Source organism: Megalobrama amblycephala, linkage group LG10, assembly GCF_018812025.1.
Source record: "Megalobrama amblycephala isolate DHTTF-2021 linkage group LG10, ASM1881202v1, whole genome shotgun sequence".
Classification (NCBI taxonomy): domain Eukaryota; kingdom Metazoa; phylum Chordata; class Actinopteri; order Cypriniformes; family Xenocyprididae; genus Megalobrama; species Megalobrama amblycephala.
The window spans coordinates 6,168,383-6,192,770 of record NC_063053.1 but is presented as its reverse complement, the minus strand read 5'-3'; the positions used below and the strand labels follow the sequence as shown (position 1 = coordinate 6,192,770).

Genomic DNA, 24,388 nt, shown 5'->3' with positions numbered 1-24,388 from the left:
AATAAAAAAAATGCTTTGAAATCCTAGAAAAGGAAAAATATATTTTACTTGAAACAGATGGTTTGGTGTACGCACTTTCGTTATGTAATGCCGCTTTGACAGCTGGGTAAAGTCCTCTGTGTAGCTCGCAGATTTATGAGCTCAGCTGAAGTGCGCATCGAAGGCGCAAAGGGTGCACTCGCGAGCACCCTTCTGAAACCTATAATGATGAATGGGACACCTTACGGTATCGTGGTCTTAACAGACATGCGCATGCAGCAGCCATTGTAAGTTCACAAAACCAAAAGTGCATAGAAATGTGTCATTTGGGATTCAGCCTCAGACTGGTAATCCAAAGGTTGCTGGTTTGAGTCTCAATACCAGCAGGAAATGACTGAGGTGCCCTTGAGCAAGGAACCTAACCCCAAATCGCTCCCCGGGCGCCACAGCAAAAATGGCTGTGTGTCCAGTTTGCAGTGTGTGTGTTCACTACTCCTAATGTGTGTGCACTAACTGGATGGGTTAAGGACAAATTCAGAGTATGGGTTACCAAACTTGGCCTTCACATGTCATTTTGTTCACTATCACTATGAGGAGCCATGGGAGGCAAACAGGCCTTAGTAGGGTTTACATGATGCAGTCATAACCAGCGCATCAGAAATGAAACCTTGAACTCGTCCCACTGGCCAGTGAGAAACAATGGCTGCTATGTGTGCAAAGGGTGGGTACCGTCTCCAGGGAGAGATGAAGGGAGCCTGATGTAAGTTGAAAGAAATGTGGGTATTGTATCTGCAAGAGGGTGAGCGCATTGTTTTGAACCCACCTTAGACCAGAGCGCAGGCTGTATATCTGGGACGTGTGTGTAGATCCTCGGGGCGCGTTAGTCACAGTGGGTTGAATACGAGAATTTTGGAAGGTGGGCAGGGCAGGGACCCAAAGTGAAGGCCAGGAAAAGGATGTGTGGTAGGCTTCAATTTGACACACAAAACAGCGCTCGATTACATATTACAGATACACATACAAAGTTATAAATAACTTCTGTTGTTGCAGGCCCCAGAGCTTAGTGTTTAAGCTGGGTTTGGCATCCTTAAAGATGTTATCACCATGTGACAAATCCACTGCTGAGTTGATAACCTTAGACACACAAACACAATTCTCTTCCAGGCTGCTTTTGTCTGAAGATGTTTTTGCCAGCATGTTTCACTGAATAAGACCACTGTGAATGACAGATGATACGAATAACCAATCGATGGAAGTAGTTTATAAATATTTTAATGTGTTATTTTGTCATAAATACACCATATATATTAGGAAAAAAGCATCAGTCACAGGAGAAAACATGAGTTACAGTAGTTTTGTGCAAACAACACTCAATTTTGATTTCACAAACTTTTGTTTAACCCCTTTAAACAAAACAAAAACAACAAAAGTTTTTTTAAGAACTTTTGGCACTTTTCAAGTAGAACCATCTGAACTATTGTTCATTTAAGAAGATATCAAAGATATCATGAACTCGGAGCACTGGATATACTGAAACTGAGGTAAAGAATGGTGAATCTATTTGAATTCCACATTTTCCCTCTGATTCAAAAAGGTCCAATGTTTTCCCATATCGCCCAAACAAGACCTTATGGGTGCATGTTTAGCTTTGTGCAAATAACTTTTAGCTAATAATACCTATTTTTAGCTATTTCAATTTTCAGGCTTGTCCCCAGCCAGCCAGCAGCAACTGGAAATTATTTAGCCCTTTAGCTTGTCCTAATTTTACCATTGCCCTCGAAGCACAGCGCGTCATCCACAAAATAATGCACCGAATGTAGGCCGGTTGTGATAGACGTTTGAAATAAAACTTCTATGCTGGTGTTACCAACTCTACTAGATACCTGAGAACACGAGACATGTGCCGTCTGAATGACCAGCTTCTGGTTGGTTATTAAAACAATGATCAGATTTAGGGACAAGATAAAAAGTTTTGGTCAGGAACAAGCCTTCAGTGACCATTGAAAGTCTGAATATTTATCAAATAACAACAAATTGCCACCAAAGGCAACGTAGAGACTAAAAAAAAAAAAGTGCTTCTCTTTGAAAGTCTGACCTTTTGGAAAACCCAGGCCATTTTGGGTTAAGCAAATCAAAACGAAAAAGACAAAAATCTATCCCTCCTATGTGAATAGCACTGAAGCCACTAATTTAAGATTTTCCTTGACATTGTCAAAAATCTTTCCACCAAACTCTGTTTTATTCCTCTAACTTCAGCTCGACGAGCACAGCTGTGCGGGCCAGAAGGGGTTCAAGCACACAATACCAGGAACTGCCTCTGGAGGGCCTCACTAGAGTCCTCTGTGTGAGGAGCAAAAGCCAGATTCACAGTGTTCATCTATGACAAAAAGCTTTTAAATCCATCAGCCAAGAATTTTTCTTCGTCTTGAGTTTTACACGGTGGCCCTCCAGTGCCTTTCTGTTACTCAGCAGACCCTTACTGGCCCTTTACACTAACATAGACAAACAACTCTTCATATCCTTTCACCAACACTGGCGCTTGGCTCTGCACGGGGATGCCCCTGCTCCCTGCCAAGACTCTGCAGCGGCAGCCAAATATCTGTCACAGGAGAGAATCTGCTTCGCCTGAGGAATACTATCATCTGGCTCCAATTTAATTGATTTCACAGCATTAGAAAAATAGAACTTGCGAAGATAAATCACGTTTTTCCAATATGAAAAATAGATCGAACTCTAGCAATTTCTTTCTTGGTTGTTCCAGTTTGGTGAAAGGCATTTCTGTTAGCATAAATAGAACTTGATAAGACATTTTAACACATGCGGATAGTATGTGCTAAAAACGGCCGCTACTTCGAACTACACATTATGTAAGTGTTTCGTAGCCCTGCACCCTTTAAGGACAGCTGCTGCGTAGAACCCGACTAATGGCGACACCACGAGCTAAATGAGCGTGTGTGTGTGTGCGCGGCACATCGGTGATTGTGTTTCAGCACTCGTGAAGTGACTGCTTACCTCTGAGGCTCTGTCACCTATTAGCGAGTAGTCGGATTCTCTTTGCTCGTCGGTTCTACATCTCAGCAACGTCCTTTCAGAGTCTGTTCGCAACAGGGCGGCCTTGAGTAAAACTGCACTTGCATACTGACAAGGTACAGAAGTGTCAAGAGACATAAAAGGCAAAGTTACTATATTATAAATCTCAAAAGGAACACTAAAAAAGGCTCATAGCAACATTAGCACTATGTAGCTCATAAAGTAACTCCGACCAAAAAGTGAATATGGCTTGGTGAAAGAGCTGCTAGCCATGTAGTGTATTAACACCGGAACAGTATATTGCAGCACAGAAGAGAGCAGCAGTGTCCGAGTTTCTTTGGAAGCGCTCTTTTAGTAGCGCCGTAATCGTTTCAAAAGCATTACTTTTAAGGCTTGTCTGACAGACAAAAGGCCAAAAGTGTGTGTATATACACACACACGCGCACACGTAAAAGACTCTGCTGCTCTCCTGCTGTGTGTGATTAGTCGAAGTAAACATGCATAGAAGACGCACACCCCAGGATAGAGCTAAAATATGACCGTAATACAGAACGGTACAGATCTAGTACAGTACGGGGTGATATATGCACACTAATTCTGCTTCTGCCATGCCTTTGTACCAGCGCACACTCGGCAAGCACAGGTTTAACACACCAAACCGATTCCTGGTGCTACACACGAACCCAACATCAAATAGTCAATCCGTTTAAGAACACATTAGAACTCCTAATAATAAACCCTCCATCATCCCCGATACCCTAACCCTCCCAAAATGGGGTGACTTGAAGCACCGGTGTGTCAGTTAATCACTTCAGAATGGCTGAAAAGAGAACTGCAGCACATGAGAGATCCTCAGCCCTGATCCTCACAGCAGGGGTCGATAGATTGACGGAGGCTGACTGAGGGCAGGTGCGGTGCACCTGCCTTTCCAGATGCACACGGCTGGAAATGAGCCTTCTGTTTGATCACTTTCAGCCTCACTGACAAACTTCATTACGATTCAGCTCAATACGTCTGCTAGGCACTGGAATTACAGTAGGACAACCTTCACTGCAGGGAGCTTCGCCACTACAGCAAGCACGCTGCAAAGAGCGTCACAATCTGGAAATCCTTTATGAGCCTGTATCATCTGTTTACCTTTCATTTGGTAATACAGAGAAAAAAATATATATATATTTTCTTTACAGGATTGTTTTGACACATTTGTGAGCCTTTTACACAGGCTCTAGCATTGCTGTTTAACACAACAGCGTCTCAGCTTTCTCAGGGTGCTGGTATTATTTACAGTCATGGTATGTTGGGCAAAGGATCTCTCATTAGGCTGTGATATTTCTCCCTGGCTGTGAGCTAAATCCTCCCCATCCCTCAACAGCAAATCCCTCATTCTAACATGTGAAATGGACGGTTTTGAGCGGGTAATTGGATAGTGGACGTTAGCGATTGTAAAGTGACCCCCCCTCCCTCTCCCCGGAAAGTGAATTTGTCAGATGAGGGGATTAGGGGTCGAAGAGGTCAGCGTGTGGCTGCAGGTCCACCTCTCTGTTGAAGCGCTCAATCTCTTTATTGGCCTCCTGGACGTATTCATCAATGAACTGATCCATCACTGAATACACACATGTAAGGAAGCAACATGTAATGGCAACACACAGGATTGCACTAGTTCTGTCAAACACAGTAACATTCAATACTGTAAATATTCAATATTAGTTTTGATGCTGTCGATTACAGCTCACAACGGTTGTAACGATTCCTCAGCGTGTATAAATGCATTTACAGTAATATGCTTAAAATGAAAGCTTAATGTTTTTATTCTGATTAAACATTTAGCCTTCTTATCAGATTAATAAAAGTAAACATCACATTCCTATTTGCTTATACACAATGCGACGAGTTGAAATTATAGTCTGTGGTAATCGACAACATGCTGTTATCGCAGTATGCAGACATTAGGTTGAAAGTAAAATACTATAAGAAAGTGTGGGGTCGGTAAGATTTTTTAAAAAAGTTTTTTGAAAGAAGTCTCTAATGGTCACCAGGGCTGCATTTATTTGATCAAAAATATATTAAAAACAGTAATATTGTGAAATATTATTACATTACTCCAGGGGTATTGAAATTAATAGTTTCTACGATGAATTGCGATGCGGACGTGGACGATTCTGCATCAATGCAGTAATAGACCATAACTGACTATAGCTTATATATATTGACTATATTGCCGTTTCTCTGACGTCATTCGTTGCATAATGGCATCTCGCGCTAGCATAAAATGGCAGGAGGAGTTGAAATACAAAAGCGAGTAATAAAAACATTGCGAGCGTGTGTGAGAGAGAGAGAGCGTGTGTGCGAGAGCGTGCATGTGAGCGTTATTGTAACTCAAATACACTACTTGACAGTTTCATGCGCTTTTAGTGTTTGTTAGTTCTAAATGCTCCTGTTGTCTGTTGCGTTCAGACTTAAAGGGGTACTTCACCCCTGGAAAGATGAATGTGTATTTAAAATTGGTCATTTATGTAGTAGAAATGTGAAATTATTTTTGAATTTGGAGCTTTCTAGACTGAGAAAAGGCAGAAAATGTATTTTTGACTAATGTGAATGAAAGACAACAACTCCCAGAATGCACTTGTTTTGCTGCCCTTGCGAGGCCACGCCCAAACCACGCCTGTCGGTTACAGGCGGCATTACCAGGAAAATTCAAACAACTAGGCTTGCTTTGTTACATATTAATTCTATAAATCGTGAGTTAGTTCATACATTTACAGCGAAATGGTGCTAAATTGCTTTGTACCTGGATGTACACCCAAAACCAGGAAAGGACAAGTAAGTTTCCATCATTTTCCGATTAAGTTAAAGATTTGGAGCGATGTAAACTGTGGCTGCGGGCCATCAAACACCCGAAGTTTGGAGATGACACCGTTATAGAAAACCTAAAAAAAAACGCAGAATATGTAGTCTCCATTTCAAGCACGAGGACTACGAACCAAATATCCTTGCAATGAAGAGAACCATTCTGAAGGACACCGCGATACCATCGATATTCACTTTCCCAGAGGACGAACAGCCTGGGCATCTGGTACCAAGCGTATTCGCCTAGAGGTAAGACTCGCAGACCGTGAGTAACCTCAAACGCGCATATGTATGGGCGTGGTGAAAAAATGCGGAGCTACCTCCTATTACTGGCTGTAGTTTTAAGCCTCTGGCCAAAAAATAATATTTTATGCATTTTTATTTTTTACAGAATAAAAATGCATAAATCTCTCATCTCGGGCTGATATGAAGGGGGAAAGCACGGTAATTCGAAAATACTAGTGGTATTCTACTAATACAAAGCTTAATGCTAAATCCTGAAGTAACCCTTTAAGTTTTGTTTGATGTTTGCTACATGCAGGAAGAGTACTTTCTTTGAGCAGATAAAATAAAAAGGGAGATCATATATCTGACTGCTTGTATTCATTGACGAAAATGTAGCCATAATATTGAAAATTGAGGATGAAACGCATCATGATGCATCTTGGAATTGAATCGAATCACTGACACGATAATCGTAATCTAATTGAATTGTGAGACCAGTGATGATTCACACCCCTAATTACGCCATTCTTCAGTCACATGATCCTTCAGAAATTATTTTATTATGCTGATTTCTTCTTATTATTTGATGAATAAAAAGAACGGCATTTATTTGAAATCTTTTGCAACATTCGAAATGTCCGTCAATTTTGACCAATTTAATGCGTCCTTGCTGAATCTCTTTCAAACTAAAAAAATCTTACTGACCCCAAACTTTTGAACGGTAGAGTAACCAAGAAAATTTCACCACCATTTCTGGTTAACAAGTTATACAAAGTATTAAAAGATACGAGGATGGAAGTTGTGCTTTTCTCCAAAGAAACTGACAAAGTGATGACCGTTGTAGAAGTAACCGGGAGGGAGAGGATCCAGGTGCCTTTTCACCTAGAGATATATAAAATTAGTACTTAAGTATTTAAACCACCAAAGCAGCATCTGCTTTGATGACGTACAAAGGCATGCAAGCGCAAGCGTGTGTATACTCACATGAATGTATTTGATCTCCTGTGGGGTGAGTGTCCTCTGATTTTTCTTGATTTTCTTTGGCACTTTCTGTGAAACACAAACACACTCACATTTGCAGGCCCCAACCCTCGCATGATTGCATTAAAATCTCCATCTCTCTATATTTCTCTATAAATCCAAATTAGAGTGCCCATAATTCCTAAAATTTGTGTTTGTTTATTAAATATTTGGGGTTATATGATAATTCTTTCAGCTACCAATGTAGTTGCTCTCAGCAAACATTTTACTCTGCTTAATTTCCCACAAAAATAAGGCAGAAAATATGAAAGAAGTCTGCAGATTCCACCTGGTCCTAACCTATGAGAATTTACCTGTTTGGCACAATGCCGAAGCCAGTCTTTCAGCCCCTCCTGGGTGAGCCCCACTCCATGAAACATTAGATAACAGTTGTTTGTTGTCCGTGGGCCATGGCGAGTCCCCTGATCGGGGGCGATGGTCACATTCCCACTGATAGAGTTACAGTTTACCTCCATCTGTCTGTCATTGTCTACAGTGAAAACAGACACCACATGCAGTCAGATACACACACACACACACATACATACACGCACACACCGAGTCCAACATGCTGCACACTAATTTATCAAACATGTCATCGGACGGAGCTATGTCTAGCATGGCGTGCCAACAGCCATCCATCCCATCAATCACTCCTCTGCAGTGGTGGACTACAACTCTGCACTCTACAAACAAGCAAGGAGTCAAACTCGAAAACAACTGAACACAATGCACTGAATGTTAAGAAAATGTTACAAAAACTTACAGGGATCTGAAAACAAATCACACACCAAACCGAATGTAGGCACCAAAAGAAAAATCAAAAGATTTCCATAACAAAACACAGATGATTCATGGGGATAACTAGGCATCACAGATGGTGTTCGGACCGTATGGGTCCTAAATGAACTAAACTACCTAGCGTGCTGTAACTCAGGCACCATTTAATCACTCAGCTCTCTCCATTCTGTCAATCTGCCCACTCTCTCCATGCAACTACACCACAGATTCAAAGGAACAGAGGACAGTCAAAAAAAACCCTCCAAAAAATGTGACCACAGGAAGAAACGACTGAGAAAAAAAAAAAAAAAAAAGAGTGAGAATAGATGTGTGCAGGCCACATCACTTTGAGGATTCAGAGGTGAGAGTCCTACCGTGTGGCGTTACCCCACAGGCCCCCTGCCTACTACTTCTCATAGAAAAATCATACATTAACTACATAGACAAAACCAGAGCAAGAGACATCCTCGAATCAAACAATATACATTTACAAACAATTTTAGTTGATTCTTGACTATGTCACACTGTATTTTTCCCATAAAACAAATGCATATTAAGGCAGATCTGGCATGAGATAACGAAGACAGACTGCCCTACCAGAGAACAGCACTTTCCCACTGATGTGATAGATGTTTCCTGTGAAAGGGCTCGGTTTAAGAGAGGACTTCAGAGCTGAGAAAAGAAACCGAGAAAGAGAGAAAGTAAGTTGGTTTTACTTTGATCACTTCCATCCTTATGTATACTGTCAGCGCTCCCTCTAGAATTAAACTTTTTTGAATGTTTATTACTGATTAGGTCTCTGACAATTATTACATAACCTCCTAATCATGATTATTTGATCAAATTGCAAATATATATTTGATTTTGGTGTGATTAAATTAAGGTATGTATGTGTATTAAGTTACACAATAAGTGACAAACACAAAATTAATTATTTGCAATACAAATAATCAACAAACCAGAATGTCATGATTGTGAAAGTTTTATTGATGATAAACAAATGCACAAAAAGATGCTTACCTTTGCAGCGCTGCAGAAATAATGGTCTCTCTAATGGACGACTGAACTCAATACGATGCTGAGACATAGACAAAGTTCCACTTCCAGACACAAACCTGCCCTCCCACCTGAAACAATTACACAGTATAGTCCAGTACTACATACGTATGTACATACATATACTAAGAAGAGGAGAGAACAAGACTATTACCAGCCAGGATACAGAAGGTATCGTGCATTGATCATATGAGACTGCGAGAAACTGCTGTCATCCAAGATAAGACTTACATCTTCAGTCCTACAGTACAAAAAAATAAAATAAAATCTATAATTACCATAACATTTAAGTGAGAGTGTAAGTCAGAGGAATCATCAATATACAAACCTTCTAACCACCCCTTTTTCTGCTAAGACAAATGCAGTTCTGGGATTGGCTGCACGGATCAGCTGCTGCATGTGTTTGAGAAGAGGGTGCTTCTGCTCAGTAGTCAAACCCGTGAAGACAACATTGCTGACGACGCCTAAAAGAAAAACTCATATAAGGAATCATTTAACAGACGCTACTTACAGTGCATTTATTACACGGGGAATTCCCCTAGAGTGCTGAGGTTAAATGAGGCTGCTTTAATTAAGGGCACATTGGTAATGGCTCAGTGTCTTCATACACTCAGTACAGTTTGATTGATATTGTTCATATCAGATGAAAATGATCAGGGATGTTGTTAAAAAATAATGCTTGTGTGTAACCATGGGATTCTTCAGACATAGAAAGTTGCTGAACACCACTTAAGCATTGTTCATGTGTAAATGTGGCCAGTCTCATTTTAATCTTGAGATTTTTTTTGGGAGGAAGTTTTAAATTCAGAAAATTATACTAGGTTTCGTAGTACAAAAGAACATTCTATCTCTAAAGATCCCAGAAAAATTTGATTCCATATGATATGACCCCACACCAGGAGCACATCTGATAATCTATTCTGCAACATCCACACATACTCGCACCATATTGAGAGAAACTCACCCTGACTGCACTGTTCCAGGAGTTTGGGGAAGAGAAGCCTGTGAAGAGCAGTTTCAGAGAGCTTTAGATACGACATCAAACAAGGGAAATTACAGCGTGTTAACAGGCCCATTAGTGACTTACACTTTAATTACTTAATGACATATAATTCTTATTACAGCATTTACATTCTGAATTACAAGTGTTCATTTGGAAAAGTAGGTGTGATAAATGTCATGTGGAAAAACTCTTGCCTGTGTTTGATGAAGGATGTGAGTGGGTTGACACAGGCTGAGATGGCACCCACTGTCACTTGGCTGTGAACTTGTGGGTCTGGATGAGCCGTGATTGCCTGGATTACATCCAGCACATCGGTGTACCTACAAAACAACCACACAATGTGATGTAAAACAAAAAAAAAAAATCATGTAATAAAAATAGGGCTGTCAAAATTAACGCGTTGAATGCCGTGTCTGTGATACACACACAACTCGTGTGCACAGAAAGACGCGCAACAGAATTAAGTTCTCTTTTTAACTTGAACAAACAATAACTTATGCCCAAATACCCATTTTGTCGAGTATCCTCATAAGAGCAGTCTTAAAGGAGTTAAATAATGTCTTAAATTAACCTAAAGAGTTGTGAGAAAAGTGGCAGGTCACAGTAGCCTAATAAACCAGTTACTGTGATGTCTCATTAATGGTAATCAAAGAACAAAGGTAACAGAGTAAATTGTAGCTTTAATAAGGATTAATCTATATTTAACTAATAATTTATGCAGTGAAGACTGTAAAGTGTTTGATAACTTTATTCAATTTCTGTATATTTCCTACCTGTTTATAATGGGTTTATGTGAAGATTGTTTTAAGTTAACTTAAACTAAAAGTTATTTTTTAAAGCATTAAATATAGATATAGATAAAATATAAATGTTGAAATTGATAGCTTTCAGTTAAACTGTCATGATGAATGTCTATAATTAATGTTTAAAAAGTCAATTTCATAGAGATGTCATATAAAGATGCCATTAAACAGATATTTAAATTATACCTTCTTTAAGTTGTTTCTACACTAATTTGTAGAGTAAATGTGAAATTATTACAATAGAAAAATATTAAAACCTGTTTTTAATCACAATTACAAAAAAAAAATAGTGTAATTAATTTGTTTTTGTATTTTGTTTTTTTAAATCAATAGACAGCACTACATAAAAACAATGGCCAATTGTTTCTTCTGTATCACTGGCTGTATCTCATAACATAGTGAGAGGCTTAAATAAATGTGATGCGCAATGCGCACCTCACAAGGTTCTGAGACAGTGTTCCTGTCTGTCTTACCCTGGTATAAGCAGCAGAACTCTGGATGAGTTCAGAACCGTGTCCCTCTGTTTGGCCAGAAGACTGCTCAGGAACCGCTGAAGGTGTGAAGCACTGAATTCCTCAGAGCCCTCCAGAGAAGGGCAAAACACCTCCCACCTGCCAATCAAACAGTACTCAGCATAGGAGATTTAAAGTATAAAGAATACTAAAATACTTGCCATTCAACTCAGAAAGTCAGAATTTCCAACCTTCTACTTGAAGAATGCAGTAGAACACAAAGTACAAATTGAAATTTGGTTTTAATCATCTTCCAATGGTAGTATAGCGAAATGCATTAAAGTCAAAAATATCACTCACTAGGAATCTCCCACGTCCAATTTTAAACGTAACACAACATTATAGTTATAATGATAGTTCATGGCATCTTGATTGTTCTCTCACCTGGTGCTATTTTGATTCACTTTCATCAAGAAATCACACAGATTCTCCTTAAGACTGCCCGGCAAGCCTGAAATGATAGTGAGAACCACCTACACACACACAAAAACATTTATCTATTATTATTCATATGCTCTGCTTCCTCCAGCATGACATGTCGGCTAGATTATGTATGACTGTGTTCTGTGTATACACATGCATTTCACCTTTTTGTTGGATTCAGGTTTGGTGCTTTCAAGTACAGTGTCTGAAAACACAGTAGACACGTGGTCGCTACAGACAGACTCTTCACCCACGCTACTGCTGATGGCAAAATGCTGTAGAAACCTGAACAAAAGTATTTAAAAACATCAACGTGCATAGGCAAACTCAATGCATACACCGATCAGACATAACATTATGAACACCTTCCTAATATTGTGTTGGTCCCCATTTTGCTGCCAAAACAGACCTGACCCGTCGAGGCATGGACTCCACTAGACCCCTGAAGGTGTGCTGTGGTATCTGACACTAAGTTGTGAGGTGGGGCCTCCATGAATCGGACTTGTTTGTTCAGCACATCCCACAGATGATCGATTGGATTGAGATCTGGGGAATTTGGAGGCCAAGTGCCCACTGTTGGCGCTTTTGGCAGTGGACAGGGGTCAGCATGACACTTTTCTATCAGAACCAGCATTAACTTTTTGAGCAATTTGAGCTACAGTAGCTCGTCTGTTGGATCGGACCACACAGGCCAGCCTTTGCTCCCCACATGCATCAATGAGCCTTGGCCGCCCATGACCCTGTCGCCGGTTCACCACTGTTCCTTCCTTGGACCACTTTCGATAGATACTGACCACTGCAGACCGGGAACACCCCACAAGAGCTGCAGTTTTGGAGATGCTCTGACCCAGTCGTCTAGCCATCACAATTTGGTCCTTGTCAAACTCGCTTAAATCCTTACGCTTGCCCATTTTTCCTGCTTCGAACACATCAACTTTGAAGGACAAAATGTTCACTTGCTGCCGAATATATCCCACCCACTAACAGATGTCATGATGAAGATATAATCAGTGTTATTCACTTCACCTGTCAGTGGTCATAATGTTATGCCTGATCGGTGTATATATGACCATGACAAGTGACAAGACAATCTACAAAATGTCTTGTCACTTGTTGTTAGGTTTGTTTTATTTTTTTTGATTGTTTTACTGCTTTATATTCTGCCACACCATCCCTGGATAGCACAGGGTCTATGAGTGTACATTTGTGTGTGTGTGTGTGTTACCTGTCCTGCTCTGGCAGCTGTGGATAAGCAGTCTTCAGAACAGCTCTGTGGCTGTTTGCCGCTGGAGAATGTGTTTCATGAAGCTTAAACAGCCTGAAGTACCTGAGAGGAAACACGTCATCAGATACCATCATATGCTACATCATTATACCTCTGGGCTCAAGCACAGAATAAGATCTTAACAAATCAGGCCCCATGCTGTTGGCTGAGCTGATGCAGAATGAAGTGTTATCTCACATGCTCTTGTGCTCAGGGCTCAGCTGATCATTGAGGACGTGCTGCACTCTCAGTCCAGAGTCTGATTTGTGCCAAGCTGGCAGGACCTGCAAATCATATCACAACTCATTTATAACCAAACACTAGACAGAATACAACAACTCTGCAGGACAAAAGAAACTTAAATGTTCCGCCTGCATATGTATGCGTGTGTAAGCACCTGTGAATAGAAGCTTTTGTAGCTCTTGGTTCTGGGAAGTACAGCGATGGCCAGAGAGAGCTCAGTGCTGTGTAAAGGGAATGGGAGGTGTCGAAGCAGAGAGGTCTGATACTCTATGAACAGCACTGAAATATCAGACACAGAGCCCTGTGAAAAAAAAAAACATTGCATACATTTAGTCAATACAAACACATCACTAATAATAAATGCATATCGTTCAAAAGTTTGGTGTTTATTTGATCAAAAAAACAATAAAAACTATAATATTGTGAAATATTATTACTATCTAAAAGATGTTTTCTATTTTAATTAGGGCTGCCCCCTAATAGTTGACTAATCTTTAGTCAATGAGAAGAGGCTTACTTGACCAAAATTGGTATTAGTCGGTTAGTTGCAGAAAAAAAAAACTCAACAGGAAGTGTCGAAATCATGCAGTCTGTGATGGACAGATCGTTAACGGCAGGAAATCCAAACATTTGCCTATCATTCATCAACCTCAAGTATGGCTTATCACTTGAAACATGCAAGTAGTAGCAACTTGACAAGTTTTCTCGCTCTAACATTAACCTACATAAATGTGTGCTATTATTTGGCCCATATCAAAGCTTTGTGTGGAGACCGTGCTTACTGCATGACATGGAGGCGCCTGTGCAATAACTTGCATTTAACTTAAAATAGGCTACTCAGTCATTTTTGGACATACTGAAACTGTAAATAGTCTGCTTTTATTTCTTTAAACTCCAAATAACAACAAAATGTTGTGCTTTTGTAAAATAACAAAAAACAAACAGGATGCGCTTTCTGCCGTCTCGGTCTCAAGTGAACTTGAGTGCGTCACAAAAATGAACCGAAACTCAGCATATACTTGCCTCAGAGACTTGAGAAATATATTTATGGAAAGCTTGAAATGTATACTTTTAAATGAACTGATTCAAATCTAAAACAAATATTCTCAGATTATGTAATCTGTATGAAACTTTCATGTAGGTGCATCCAATACTATGGAGATGATGAGTCAATGTTGTCTACTTCATCTCTGGAGCCAAAAACACACAAAACACTAGTTTATCAATACATTATTAAAATGTTCAGACAGTCTCCTTCTGTTTTTTCACGCCACATTTATAATTAGGCTATGTTTGCCGGTGTGCTGCTGCAAGATTTATGCGTGCGTTTAAGCGCTGATTGCTCTGTGTAGGCGATTAAAAAGGTCATTATTATGATTTATATTGTTTATTAACATAAACGTACTATTAGTCGACTAATCACTTAAATGAATGACTACTAGTCAACTAGAAAAATCTTTAATCGAGGGCAGCCTTGATTTTAATATATTTTAAAATGTAATTTATTCCTGTGATGGTAAAGCTGAATTGAAATAGAAATCTTTAAGGTCACTTTTGAAACTCTTGTTTCTATTATGAGAACATTGCTCACCCCATCATAGAGTTTAATTGCGTTGATGTGACTCATAGGAAGTGTGATGGAGCCATGATGTGGATGTACAAATAAGATACCCTCAGAAAAAAACACCAGCTTCCCTACAAGACAATAAAACATCACAAAAGCATTAATGCCTATTTGGAAAGACTACTTGAATCCATGACCTTCCAGTAGAAGTGAAATCTGACCTTCCTCCGGCGTAGAGAGCAGGCTGTTGGAGAACATGTAGGCCGAATCTCTCACTGTAAGAGGAATGCCCAAACATGTACCATCCTCTTCCTGTTTTACACACACACACACAGAGGTATAAAAGCATATACAAGAGTTAGTACAGCATGAGAAAGGAGCTTCAATGTTTTGTACAAACCAGTGCATTATGAAACTTCACCTTCAGCAGATGCTGAGCCTGTTCAGACATTCGCACATCAGCCTCATCTACCTATAACACACGGAAGTCATTTAATCAATTAACTCAGCATTTAATTAAAAATATCATTCACTCTGCACATGCAGAGATAGAAAATGAGTGCACTATACCAGCCAGCAGACATAGCGAGGAACTGAGGAGGTGAGCACAGTGAAACAGCTGTCAGAGGAAAGAGCGCCATCTGCAGAAAAAGAAATACCTTACAGTCACATGTCCAGTGTTTTTCAGCACTTAACTGAATACGGTCACTAAATGGATTCTTACCTCTCTGCTGAATGTAAACGCTGGACTCTAGAAAGGACTCAGAGAAAACTACTGATCCTAGGTTTCCTCCACACTGGAGATCTGGGATATCAAACACCATCATGGATGCCTGTGGAGAAGTCAGCCATTTATGTCACTGTACAATGAAAATATTTAGTCAGCCATCTCATGCTGCAGCTGGGCTGGAAAGGTTTTACTCACAGTTTTTACCAGAAAGCGACTGTCTTCGTCACTGAGGGGAATGATTCTGTGTAAACAAAGATTGTTTATCTTTTATATCAGTTATGGAATACAAAATAAACCAATTAAAAGAACGTAGAACGTGTATAATACAGTGTAAGATGTGAAGGGAATAGTCGTGTGTGTTTGTGTATAGAAACTCACGTTCCCTCATTATTGACAGCCTGTATGCTAAACACAGCTTTGGACCTGAAATAAGCAAATAAAGTAGATTCTCAATTTACAATGCAAGCAGATGTTGTTTCTCATATAATATCCTTCTTAGAAACCAGTGTCTTATAGCTAAGGCCCACAAGTAATCTGAATGCTCAGAACTCCAGAGAAGGTTGCAGGGTTAGTTCACCCAAAAATGAAAATTATCCCATGATTTACTCACCCTCAAGCCATCCTAGGTGTATATGACTAACTGCTTTCAGACGAACACAATCGGAGATATATTTAAAAAATATCCTGGCTTTTCCAATAAATGGGGGGTACGATTTAAAAATATTGATATTTTTCTTACAAAAACCCATCGCTTTGCTTCAAAAGGCCTTTATTAACCCACTGGAGCCATATAGATTACTTTTATGATGGATGGATGGATGGATGCATTTTTTGGGCTTCAAAATCACGCCCCCTAATTCACTTCCATTATAAAGCTTGGAAGAGCCAGGATATTTTTTTTTCTCTCTTTTTTTTTTTAAATATATCTGATTGTGTCCATCTGAAAGAAGATATTCATCATATACACCTAGGATGGCTTGAGGATGTAAGTCATGGGATAATTTTCATTTTTGGTGAACTAACCCTTTAAGCAGATTTCCACAGAAATGGAACGTCTGTCAGTTCTACACATTCTCTTTTGTTCCCCTTGTGTGTTTAATAAAATTTTGGATAATTTGAACATACTTCATCTTCCAATAAGAAAATAGAACTCATCTGTTTAACAGATTTATCAGCTCAGAAAGCAAGCAGCAAGAAAAAAAAAGAAAAAAAAAGAAAAAAAAAAAAGAAGTCTGCAGATTTCTTCTTGGCCTGTTTATAGCCACAGAGTGTGATTACTGTGTGTGCTGCATACCTGAGAGCTCCCCTGTACTGAATCAACCCGAAATTGTCCAAGGCCAGCTGAAATGTTTGTTCTGCTACATCCTTTGCCTTGAAAAAAATATGCATACATCATTTACTATAATAATAACCAGAGTAATATTTCTATACCTATAATGATGGCATCATAAAATGACTGTGATAAAGGCCCATTCACACCAAGAATGATAACTATAACAATAGCTATATTAGCGTCCACGCAAACAGACAGGAACTTGCATTTTAGTTATGTTCTGTGAACACTGGATTCTCTCTGAAAGTAGTTCCAGCAATGTTTCGACAATATCATTCCCCTGTCATTAGCGTTATAGCTGTGGCATGGACTCCACTGTTCTCTTAAGGTGCGCTCACATTTACCATTAATCAAGGGATTTTCATGGGCAAAATCAGTCATCTTAACAGAAATCCATGCGATCTGGAATTTCTTTTGAGGGTGAACGATTTCCACAGGCAGACATCGCAGCAGAGTTGAAGTTCGTCACACAAACTCACTTGTTGACCAACAGAAAGCTGCTTGGTTTGAAAAAAACTTCTGTATGAGCTGTGCTACACTTGACAACGTCCCCTTTTTGCCTGCGAAATGTTGCTAATATGACCACACCTTTAAAACTTTATGGTTACAGTTATCAGAAGGCTATTTCTGAAATGAGAATATTTTACCCACAATCAAAGATTGCTCTCCCATCTTAAGCTGCCTTTTTATTTTACTAGTATAAAACTTTTACTTTTAAGGTAAATCCTACATTAATGTTCGTCAGAGTTTTGCTGGTGTCATTTTACCTTACTAGCACTGGAGTTGATAGAGAAACATTTGATTCCTGCCAATACAGACTGAACAGCAGCTGAGTAGATATGTGAAAGCAGCCTGTAACACAACAGGTCTAAATTTAGTACCAATCCAATCATCAAAACACAGTACAAAGCACAATTGGAGTACTTACTGTAGGTCTGTGCTCTTCTGCTGGGTGTTGTTATTTCCTGTTGGATTAAACCAGTGAACATCACACAGTGCAGGGAAATTGAAAATTATTTAATTAAAAACATTCTCCAGAGGTATACTTACCCAAGTATGGGACATGTGTGCTTCCAAAGAAATAGGTTCGAGCGCAGGCTAGTGGCCCTTTAGGAGCCACACACTGCAGCAGCTGTGAGAGAGATAAAAAGATATCAAATTGTTGTATGTATAAAAATACATAAAGGAAGAAAAGGAATTCATGTAAGGTCTGAGTCATCATGCCACTGTGTGGCGCTCTCTCACCATGTGTTTGGCAACACCCCCAGCAGGGCCAGTGTTGCGGATATGGTCGCCTTCAGAGGGAAAGGTGAAACAGTAGTTCTCCAGATCTTTCTTAGCAGAGTGACTTCCAAACAAAACGAATGGCTGCCTGCTTTTACTGGAGTACAGACAATGTAAAATTCATCATATGCCTTAGAAAGAAATAATTCCTCCAGAATGTCTTAGAAATAAGAGCTACTGTATCACATGAAAATACCTCTTGTCTGTAATATTGCTGGAAATAAGACCATGTGAATAATATGTTCTGAAAGGCTGAAAGACACAGAAAATGAGATTAGGCATCACACAATGAATCATATCCAACACATTATTTTCAGTGACTGTTACAGCCAACATAAAATGACTATAATAATGAGAAGGAAAAAAAACATGTAGGAGGCAGCTTGATATAATTTGGAATTTATGATTTTAATCCATCAGGACCATTTAAGAAGGCTTCAATATCAGAATAGAGCCCTAAATTTGAGTTTGCAGACATTTGTGGAAACTACAATGCCTAAATAACTATTTGACTATTGGTTATTGGTTAACAATTATTTCCAGCTTATGCAACCTAGGTGACTTCATCTGAAAGTAAATAAAGCAACTTTGATTTCATTTTGACCTTAAAATTGTTCCAAAATTATGGTAGGGATAATATTACAAACAGTACCTCTGCAACTTGGGCCTCTGACAGCTCCTGCATGGACAGAGCACTCTCAATTTCCATACTGGAGAACAGACAGCTCCACTGTCGCTCAAACAGCTGAAGGTCCTGTGAGAGAATATCACACCCACTCTTGTATAAGAAAGAAATAGGTGCATAGACATGGGAAAGGTAAACAATCATGCTTCAATATATGCAATTGTTTTACCTCTTTGAGAAGGCAGTCCAGAGACACTGGGTCCAATCTGCTGTAGATTTGCCAGAGTCTCTGACTTACATCTGTGAGCTATAAAGATACAATATACAAACAATTTTGGAGAAGGACATAATAACAAAAGCTGTTTTAGTTAATGTGCCTTTACTCTAGTATCAACCATATTATATAATATACAACTGTTATATATTGTACATGACTTATGGGTTCTATGTGTTTTATACAAGTAAAAGGAATAGAGTATAAATTCAAAACCTTGTATTTCATGGTGAAAAACACTCCAGCCCCGATTCCTTCCAAGGCAAATGCCTGAATGATGGGCCATTTCTCCAACATGAACATGTCAAACTTATGAACCTGGTCTATGGAAAATATGAATCAACTGTAAATATGATGGCCAAAAGTACAATACTTTTGCAATACCTACATCAGTGTATCACATGCTTACCATGTGAACTGTAGGGGATTCCAAGACAACGGCAGTCTTGAACCATGGACACAAAACTTGAGATCTTAAATTCCTCTGCAACCTCTTCATCCTCATACTAAGAGACAGAAAATGAAGAGAAAACAACAAACAAAAGATTTGAGATAAAGGAACTGTAAGTGGATGAATATGAGTGTGTGACAGTCAATATTGGATATTTATCATCAGATATGGGATATTTAATTGTCTAAATGCTCATTTCCCCATCTATTTACAGTTAGTTGTATTTCTCACTTAAAGTTAAAGGGTTAGTTCACCCAAAAATGAAATGTCATTAATTACTCACCCTCATTCATCTTCGGAACACAAACTAAAGAATTTGAGATGAAATCCAAGAGTTTTTTTTTTTTATCCCCCATAGAAAGCAACGTAATTACCACATTCAAGGTCCAGAAAAGCAGTAAAGACATTGTTAAAATAGTCAACGTGACTATTGTGGTTCAAATACTTTTTGTATACTCGCATGTGTCGTGCTGCTCACGTGAACAGCATCGGCCAATAAACATTTGGCGTTCTGACGTAGAACCTGGACACCTGAACTGCCTATACAATGTAAACAGCGTAGGAGAATAACAGGGTAAAAAAAAATTGTTGAATAAAGTCATTATTTTTGTTTTGTTTCTGTGCACAAAAAGTATTCTCGTCACTTTATAACATTAAGGTTGAACCACTGCAGTTAAATCTACTATTTTAACAACTTTTCTGGTTTTTACTACTTTTCTGGATCTTGAATGTGGTAATTATGCTGCTTTCTATGGGGAATAAAAAAACCTCTCGGATTTCATAAAAAATATCTTAATTTGTGTTTCGAAGATGAACAAAGGTCTTACGAGTTTGGAACGACATGAGGATGAGTAATTAATGACAGAAATTTCATTTTTGGGTGAACTAACCCTTTAATATTTAAGAACACTAATAACTGTTCAGTGTAATCTCACAATTAATTTTTTTTTTTTATATATATTTTATCATTTAAATATGTGTGTGTGTTATTTTTACATTTCATTTCTTCAGACAAAATAATATAACATTTTTAATATCTGCTACAACATGAAAAAAAAATCTGCCTATTCTTTCAGCTCAAATTGTAATATAGGTGCATCCCTAGTAGAGATGTGGAAATTATGAAAAGCAGTGTTATAGAGTAGATCATTACCTCTGTCTCAGTCAGACAATGGAGGTGCAGATTTCTCCAGTGAGATACATAGGGAAGCAAGTACCCATAATTCACTGGGTTGCAGTACAGATGGACACACTCTGTCTTAATAAGGATGATCACATCTAGGAAAAAGCAATCATACAACAGTACGGAGTAAAAAAGATGTACAACAAATGTGCTCATTCCCGCCAAGAATAAATGACTGTAAATGAATAGCTTTTTAACCCTATCAGTGAATATGATTGGATGAGAGGATGCCGTACCATCCAACACTTCTTCTGGGAAGTCCTCTGGGATCTGCTCCATGTCAAAATGGTTGTGTTTATACAAGCCACAGAAAAGGTAGCTGGCAAGCTCGCTGCAGCCTTCATTGTAGCGGCTGTCAATACCTGAAAAATCAAACACAAACACAGCATATTACTTACAGGTGGCTCACTGAAGCAAGCCATCTCCACCTGTCTCTTTGGAGTAAAGATTATATGAGTGAAAGAGCACAGGTGATTTTGATTAATTAACTCACCCAGGGAGCAAAGGATGCCATCTGGAGCTGTATTAACATCATCCCTTAGCAGAGCCTGGACCTGCCGTAAGCGGGAACAGCTGCAAAACAGCATTGCATTACATTTACCGAACGTGTTTCAGGAAATAACAAAGCATACGAAACAATATAATACTGCAGGCGAACTCCTTATAGGACTCATGCAGAAAAAAATAGTTAAAGGGTTAGTTCACAAAAAAATGAAAATTTTGTCATTTATTCCTCACCCTCATGACGTTCCACACCTGTAAGACCTTCGTTAATCTTCAGAACACAAATTAAGATATTTTTGTTGAAATCTGATGACTCAGTGGGGCCTGCATAGGGAACAATGACATTTCCTCTCTCAAGATCCATTAATGCACTAAAAACATATTTAAATCAGTTCATGTGAGTACAGTGGTGCAATATTTATATTATAAAGCGACGAGAATATTTTTGGTGCGCCAAAAAAAAACAAAAAAAAAAAACGACTTATATAGTGATGGCTGATTTCAAAACACTGCTTCATGAAGCATCGGAGCACAATGAATCAGCATATCGAATCATGATTCGGATCATGTGTCAAACTGCCAAACGGCTGAAATCACGTGACTTTGGCGCTCCAAACAGCTGATTCGACACGCTGATTCATAACGCTCCAAAGCTTCCTGAAGCAGTGTTTTGAAATCAGCCATCACTATATAAGTCGTTATTTTGTTTTCACCAAAAATATACTCGTCGCTTTATAATATTAATATTGAACCACTGTACTCACATGAACTGATTTAAATATGTTTTTAGTACCTTTATGGATCTTGAGAGAGGAAGTACCATTGCTCCCTATGCAGGCCTCACTGAGCAATCGGATTTCAACAAAAATATCTTAATTAGTGTTCCGAAAATGAACAAAGGTCTTACGGGTGTGGAACGGCATGAGGGTGAGTAATAAATGACAGAATTTTCATTTTTGGGTGAACTAACCCTTTAATAAAAACTAAATTCTATCATTATTTATTCACCCTTATGTCTGTCCAAACTTTTATGCAGCTCTTTTCCATAAAAGGACAGTTCGTGGTGACCAAGGGCTATCAAGCACCACAAAGCAAAAAAATAAATAAATAAATAAAAATAATAATTTATATGACTCACTCATCCACTGTATTCCAAGTGTTCTGAAGTCATGTGATATATACAGTAAAACCAAAATTTATTCAGACATTTTTAATATATTTTTTTATATATATATTTTTACTATTGGGTGCAGGACACTATAGTTCATTTATGTAAGTGAGGATAGCAAAATAAAGTAAACTGTGACATATTATACCCAAAAATTCTTCATACAGTGGACTACCAGTAAAATTGATAATTTGTAACCAAACATTATTCAGACACTTTGACCTGACCATGTTTTGCTTAAGTGTTATCTGACATAATTAAGATTTTAAAAAATCTGACACAGTTTAACTATAATAAATAAACTGTATTAATGAATGAAATGTTCAAGTTGTCTGAATAAATTTTGGTTTGACTGCATGTGTAAGGAACAGACCGAGTCATTATTAACTGATAATCTCTTCTATACCAGAGCCATTGCATTCATTAAAGATTTTTTTAAAAATCAATAAAGTCAAACACCACTGGTTCTAGCTTGTGTCATAATTAGTGATAGGTGCTTCTGAAACACTTTTATTTTGAATCAGTGGTGTATCAAACTCACATACATTCAGAAATTGAGGCTTTACATCATACAGTTTCAAACATTGGTTTCAAAACATTTCAAAAACTGCATATTCGTGTTGATCTGGTGAACTCATGAATGAGTGTCTGTTTTAACCGATCTCAGGTCAGTTATGTAGGTTCAGTTGTAATTAATTCAATCATTTTAATGTGTATAATACAAAAAGGATAATTATAGTTGATTGTTTCTAACTGGCCTAGTTAGCCAAGGCCTGCCTAAGAACTCACAAAACAAGCACTACCCATTAATAAAAGAACACAAGATTATAGAGTCTGTCAATATTTAATTATTTGTAGATTATATTTAATAGATTACACTTTCATAAAAAAAAGATTCAAATAGTTTGTGAAAGTACTCATTGAGTGGTTACTATAAACATTTCTTGTTGTTTGCTGAGAGAATATTATTCAAAATGTGTATGAAAATCTGTCTCAACAACAAACTAATATCATAGGAGTTTTGATACTTTGAGACAATATGAATAAGAATTTTCAATATGAACAGAATTTTCATATTTGGGTGATATTAATATTATCAAGTATGGTGAGAGTGTCCATGGGCAAATTTTCTTTAATAGAAATGCCTTTATATTTGAGTATGTTGGTGAGAAACACGACCAAATCCACCATATTCGTCACTGGCCATTGTGATAGTGTACACTACAACTGTACACTATAAAAAAAAAATAAAAATAAAAAAGATATTTATTTTTAGATATGTCTATTCAAAACCATATGTGCAGCTAAATGGATTTAGAGACACGTAATTTTGAGGGAAATTAGATATATTTCGACAATGAATTCAAATATCATCGGTTACTGATTTTATCACGTAATGACCGGACTGATTTGACGTTTGATATTCAAGGACATAGCAAAATCCATATCTTAAGGGTATTTAACCAAAATCCAGGCGAACGGATGTTTACAGTTTCCCTGCGCTGTCACCATCTTGGAAACGGAAGAAGTGTCTCAGGGGATCACAAATCAAGCGAGAACAATGATTTCACGCTGAGGGGTGGGCGGGGGCGCTCGACAATTACCTCAACGACAACTATCTAGTAGCTAATTAGATTTTTATTGAATAACTGGTTAATTTCAGCATCTTACTATACTGAAGCCTTCTTTTGACAAGATATATTTAGATGGATGAGGAGCGCGCGGACGGTTGGCCCGTGAGCCTCAGCAACCGTCATTTTTAAAATAAAAACATCGTGCCTATAATATAACCGGCACGAAAATTAAACGACGGAAAACAATAATTACCTTACGGCAGCGGTCATTAGAGGAGATTTGTTTTTCCTTATAGCAGCCATGTTCGTTGTTTGGTATTTAAAAAGGAGATCTGCCACTATTTCTATTGCTAGTCTCCATAGTAGGAATGCGACTCACTGTAGGAGAAAACAACAGACTTGAGCGCATAGGAACCGCGCATACCATTTCTTCAAGAAGGGGGGGGAGTCGTCATTTTCAGCTTTGCATAGCGTTACAGTACAGACAATATGCCACCCCGTGATTGAAATATG

The 24,388-nt window shown here is 38.4% G+C and overlaps 1 protein-coding gene across 1 annotated transcript; it reads right to left on the bottom strand.

The window, feature by feature from the left end:
* Positions 1–1,235: 1,235 nt before the first annotated feature.
* Positions 1,236–24,286, bottom strand: dnaaf9 (dynein axonemal assembly factor 9). The gene is made up of 37 exons (XM_048204163.1): positions 24,129–24,286; positions 21,123–21,202; positions 20,866–20,991; positions 20,600–20,724; positions 19,405–19,501; positions 19,212–19,318; positions 18,951–19,028; positions 18,749–18,850; positions 18,293–18,348; positions 18,058–18,193; positions 17,863–17,944; positions 17,741–17,777; positions 17,580–17,664; positions 16,774–16,850; positions 15,858–15,902; positions 15,675–15,720; positions 15,474–15,582; positions 15,320–15,390; positions 15,171–15,221; positions 14,971–15,061; positions 14,777–14,880; positions 13,340–13,486; positions 13,141–13,226; positions 12,904–13,005; positions 11,843–11,963; positions 11,640–11,728; positions 11,217–11,354; positions 10,135–10,260; positions 9,902–9,939; positions 9,266–9,401; positions 9,092–9,178; positions 8,902–9,008; positions 8,479–8,553; positions 7,416–7,591; positions 7,066–7,131; positions 6,870–6,963; positions 1,236–4,612 (listed from the first exon to the last, which is right to left on the bottom strand). Exons 1-37 carry the CDS (start codon positions 24,176–24,178, stop codon positions 4,506–4,508), a joined length of 3,450 nt encoding a protein of 1,149 aa, XP_048060120.1. The 5' UTR covers positions 24,179–24,286; the 3' UTR covers positions 1,236–4,505.
* Between the last annotated feature and the right edge of the window lie 102 nt (positions 24,287–24,388).

Coding starts and splice junctions, on each gene's coding strand:
- dnaaf9 (XM_048204163.1), bottom strand. CDS start 24,178: ATGGCTGCTATAAGGAAAAACAAATCTCCTCTAATGACCGCTGCCGTA. Junction 19,319..19,404: donor AATCCCCTACAGTTCACATG/GTAAGCATGTGA, acceptor TATTTTCCATAG/ACCAGGTTCATAAGTTTGAC. Junction 17,778..17,862: donor CACACATGTCCCATACTTGG/GTAAGTATACCT, acceptor TTAATCCAACAG/GAAATAACAACACCCAGCAG.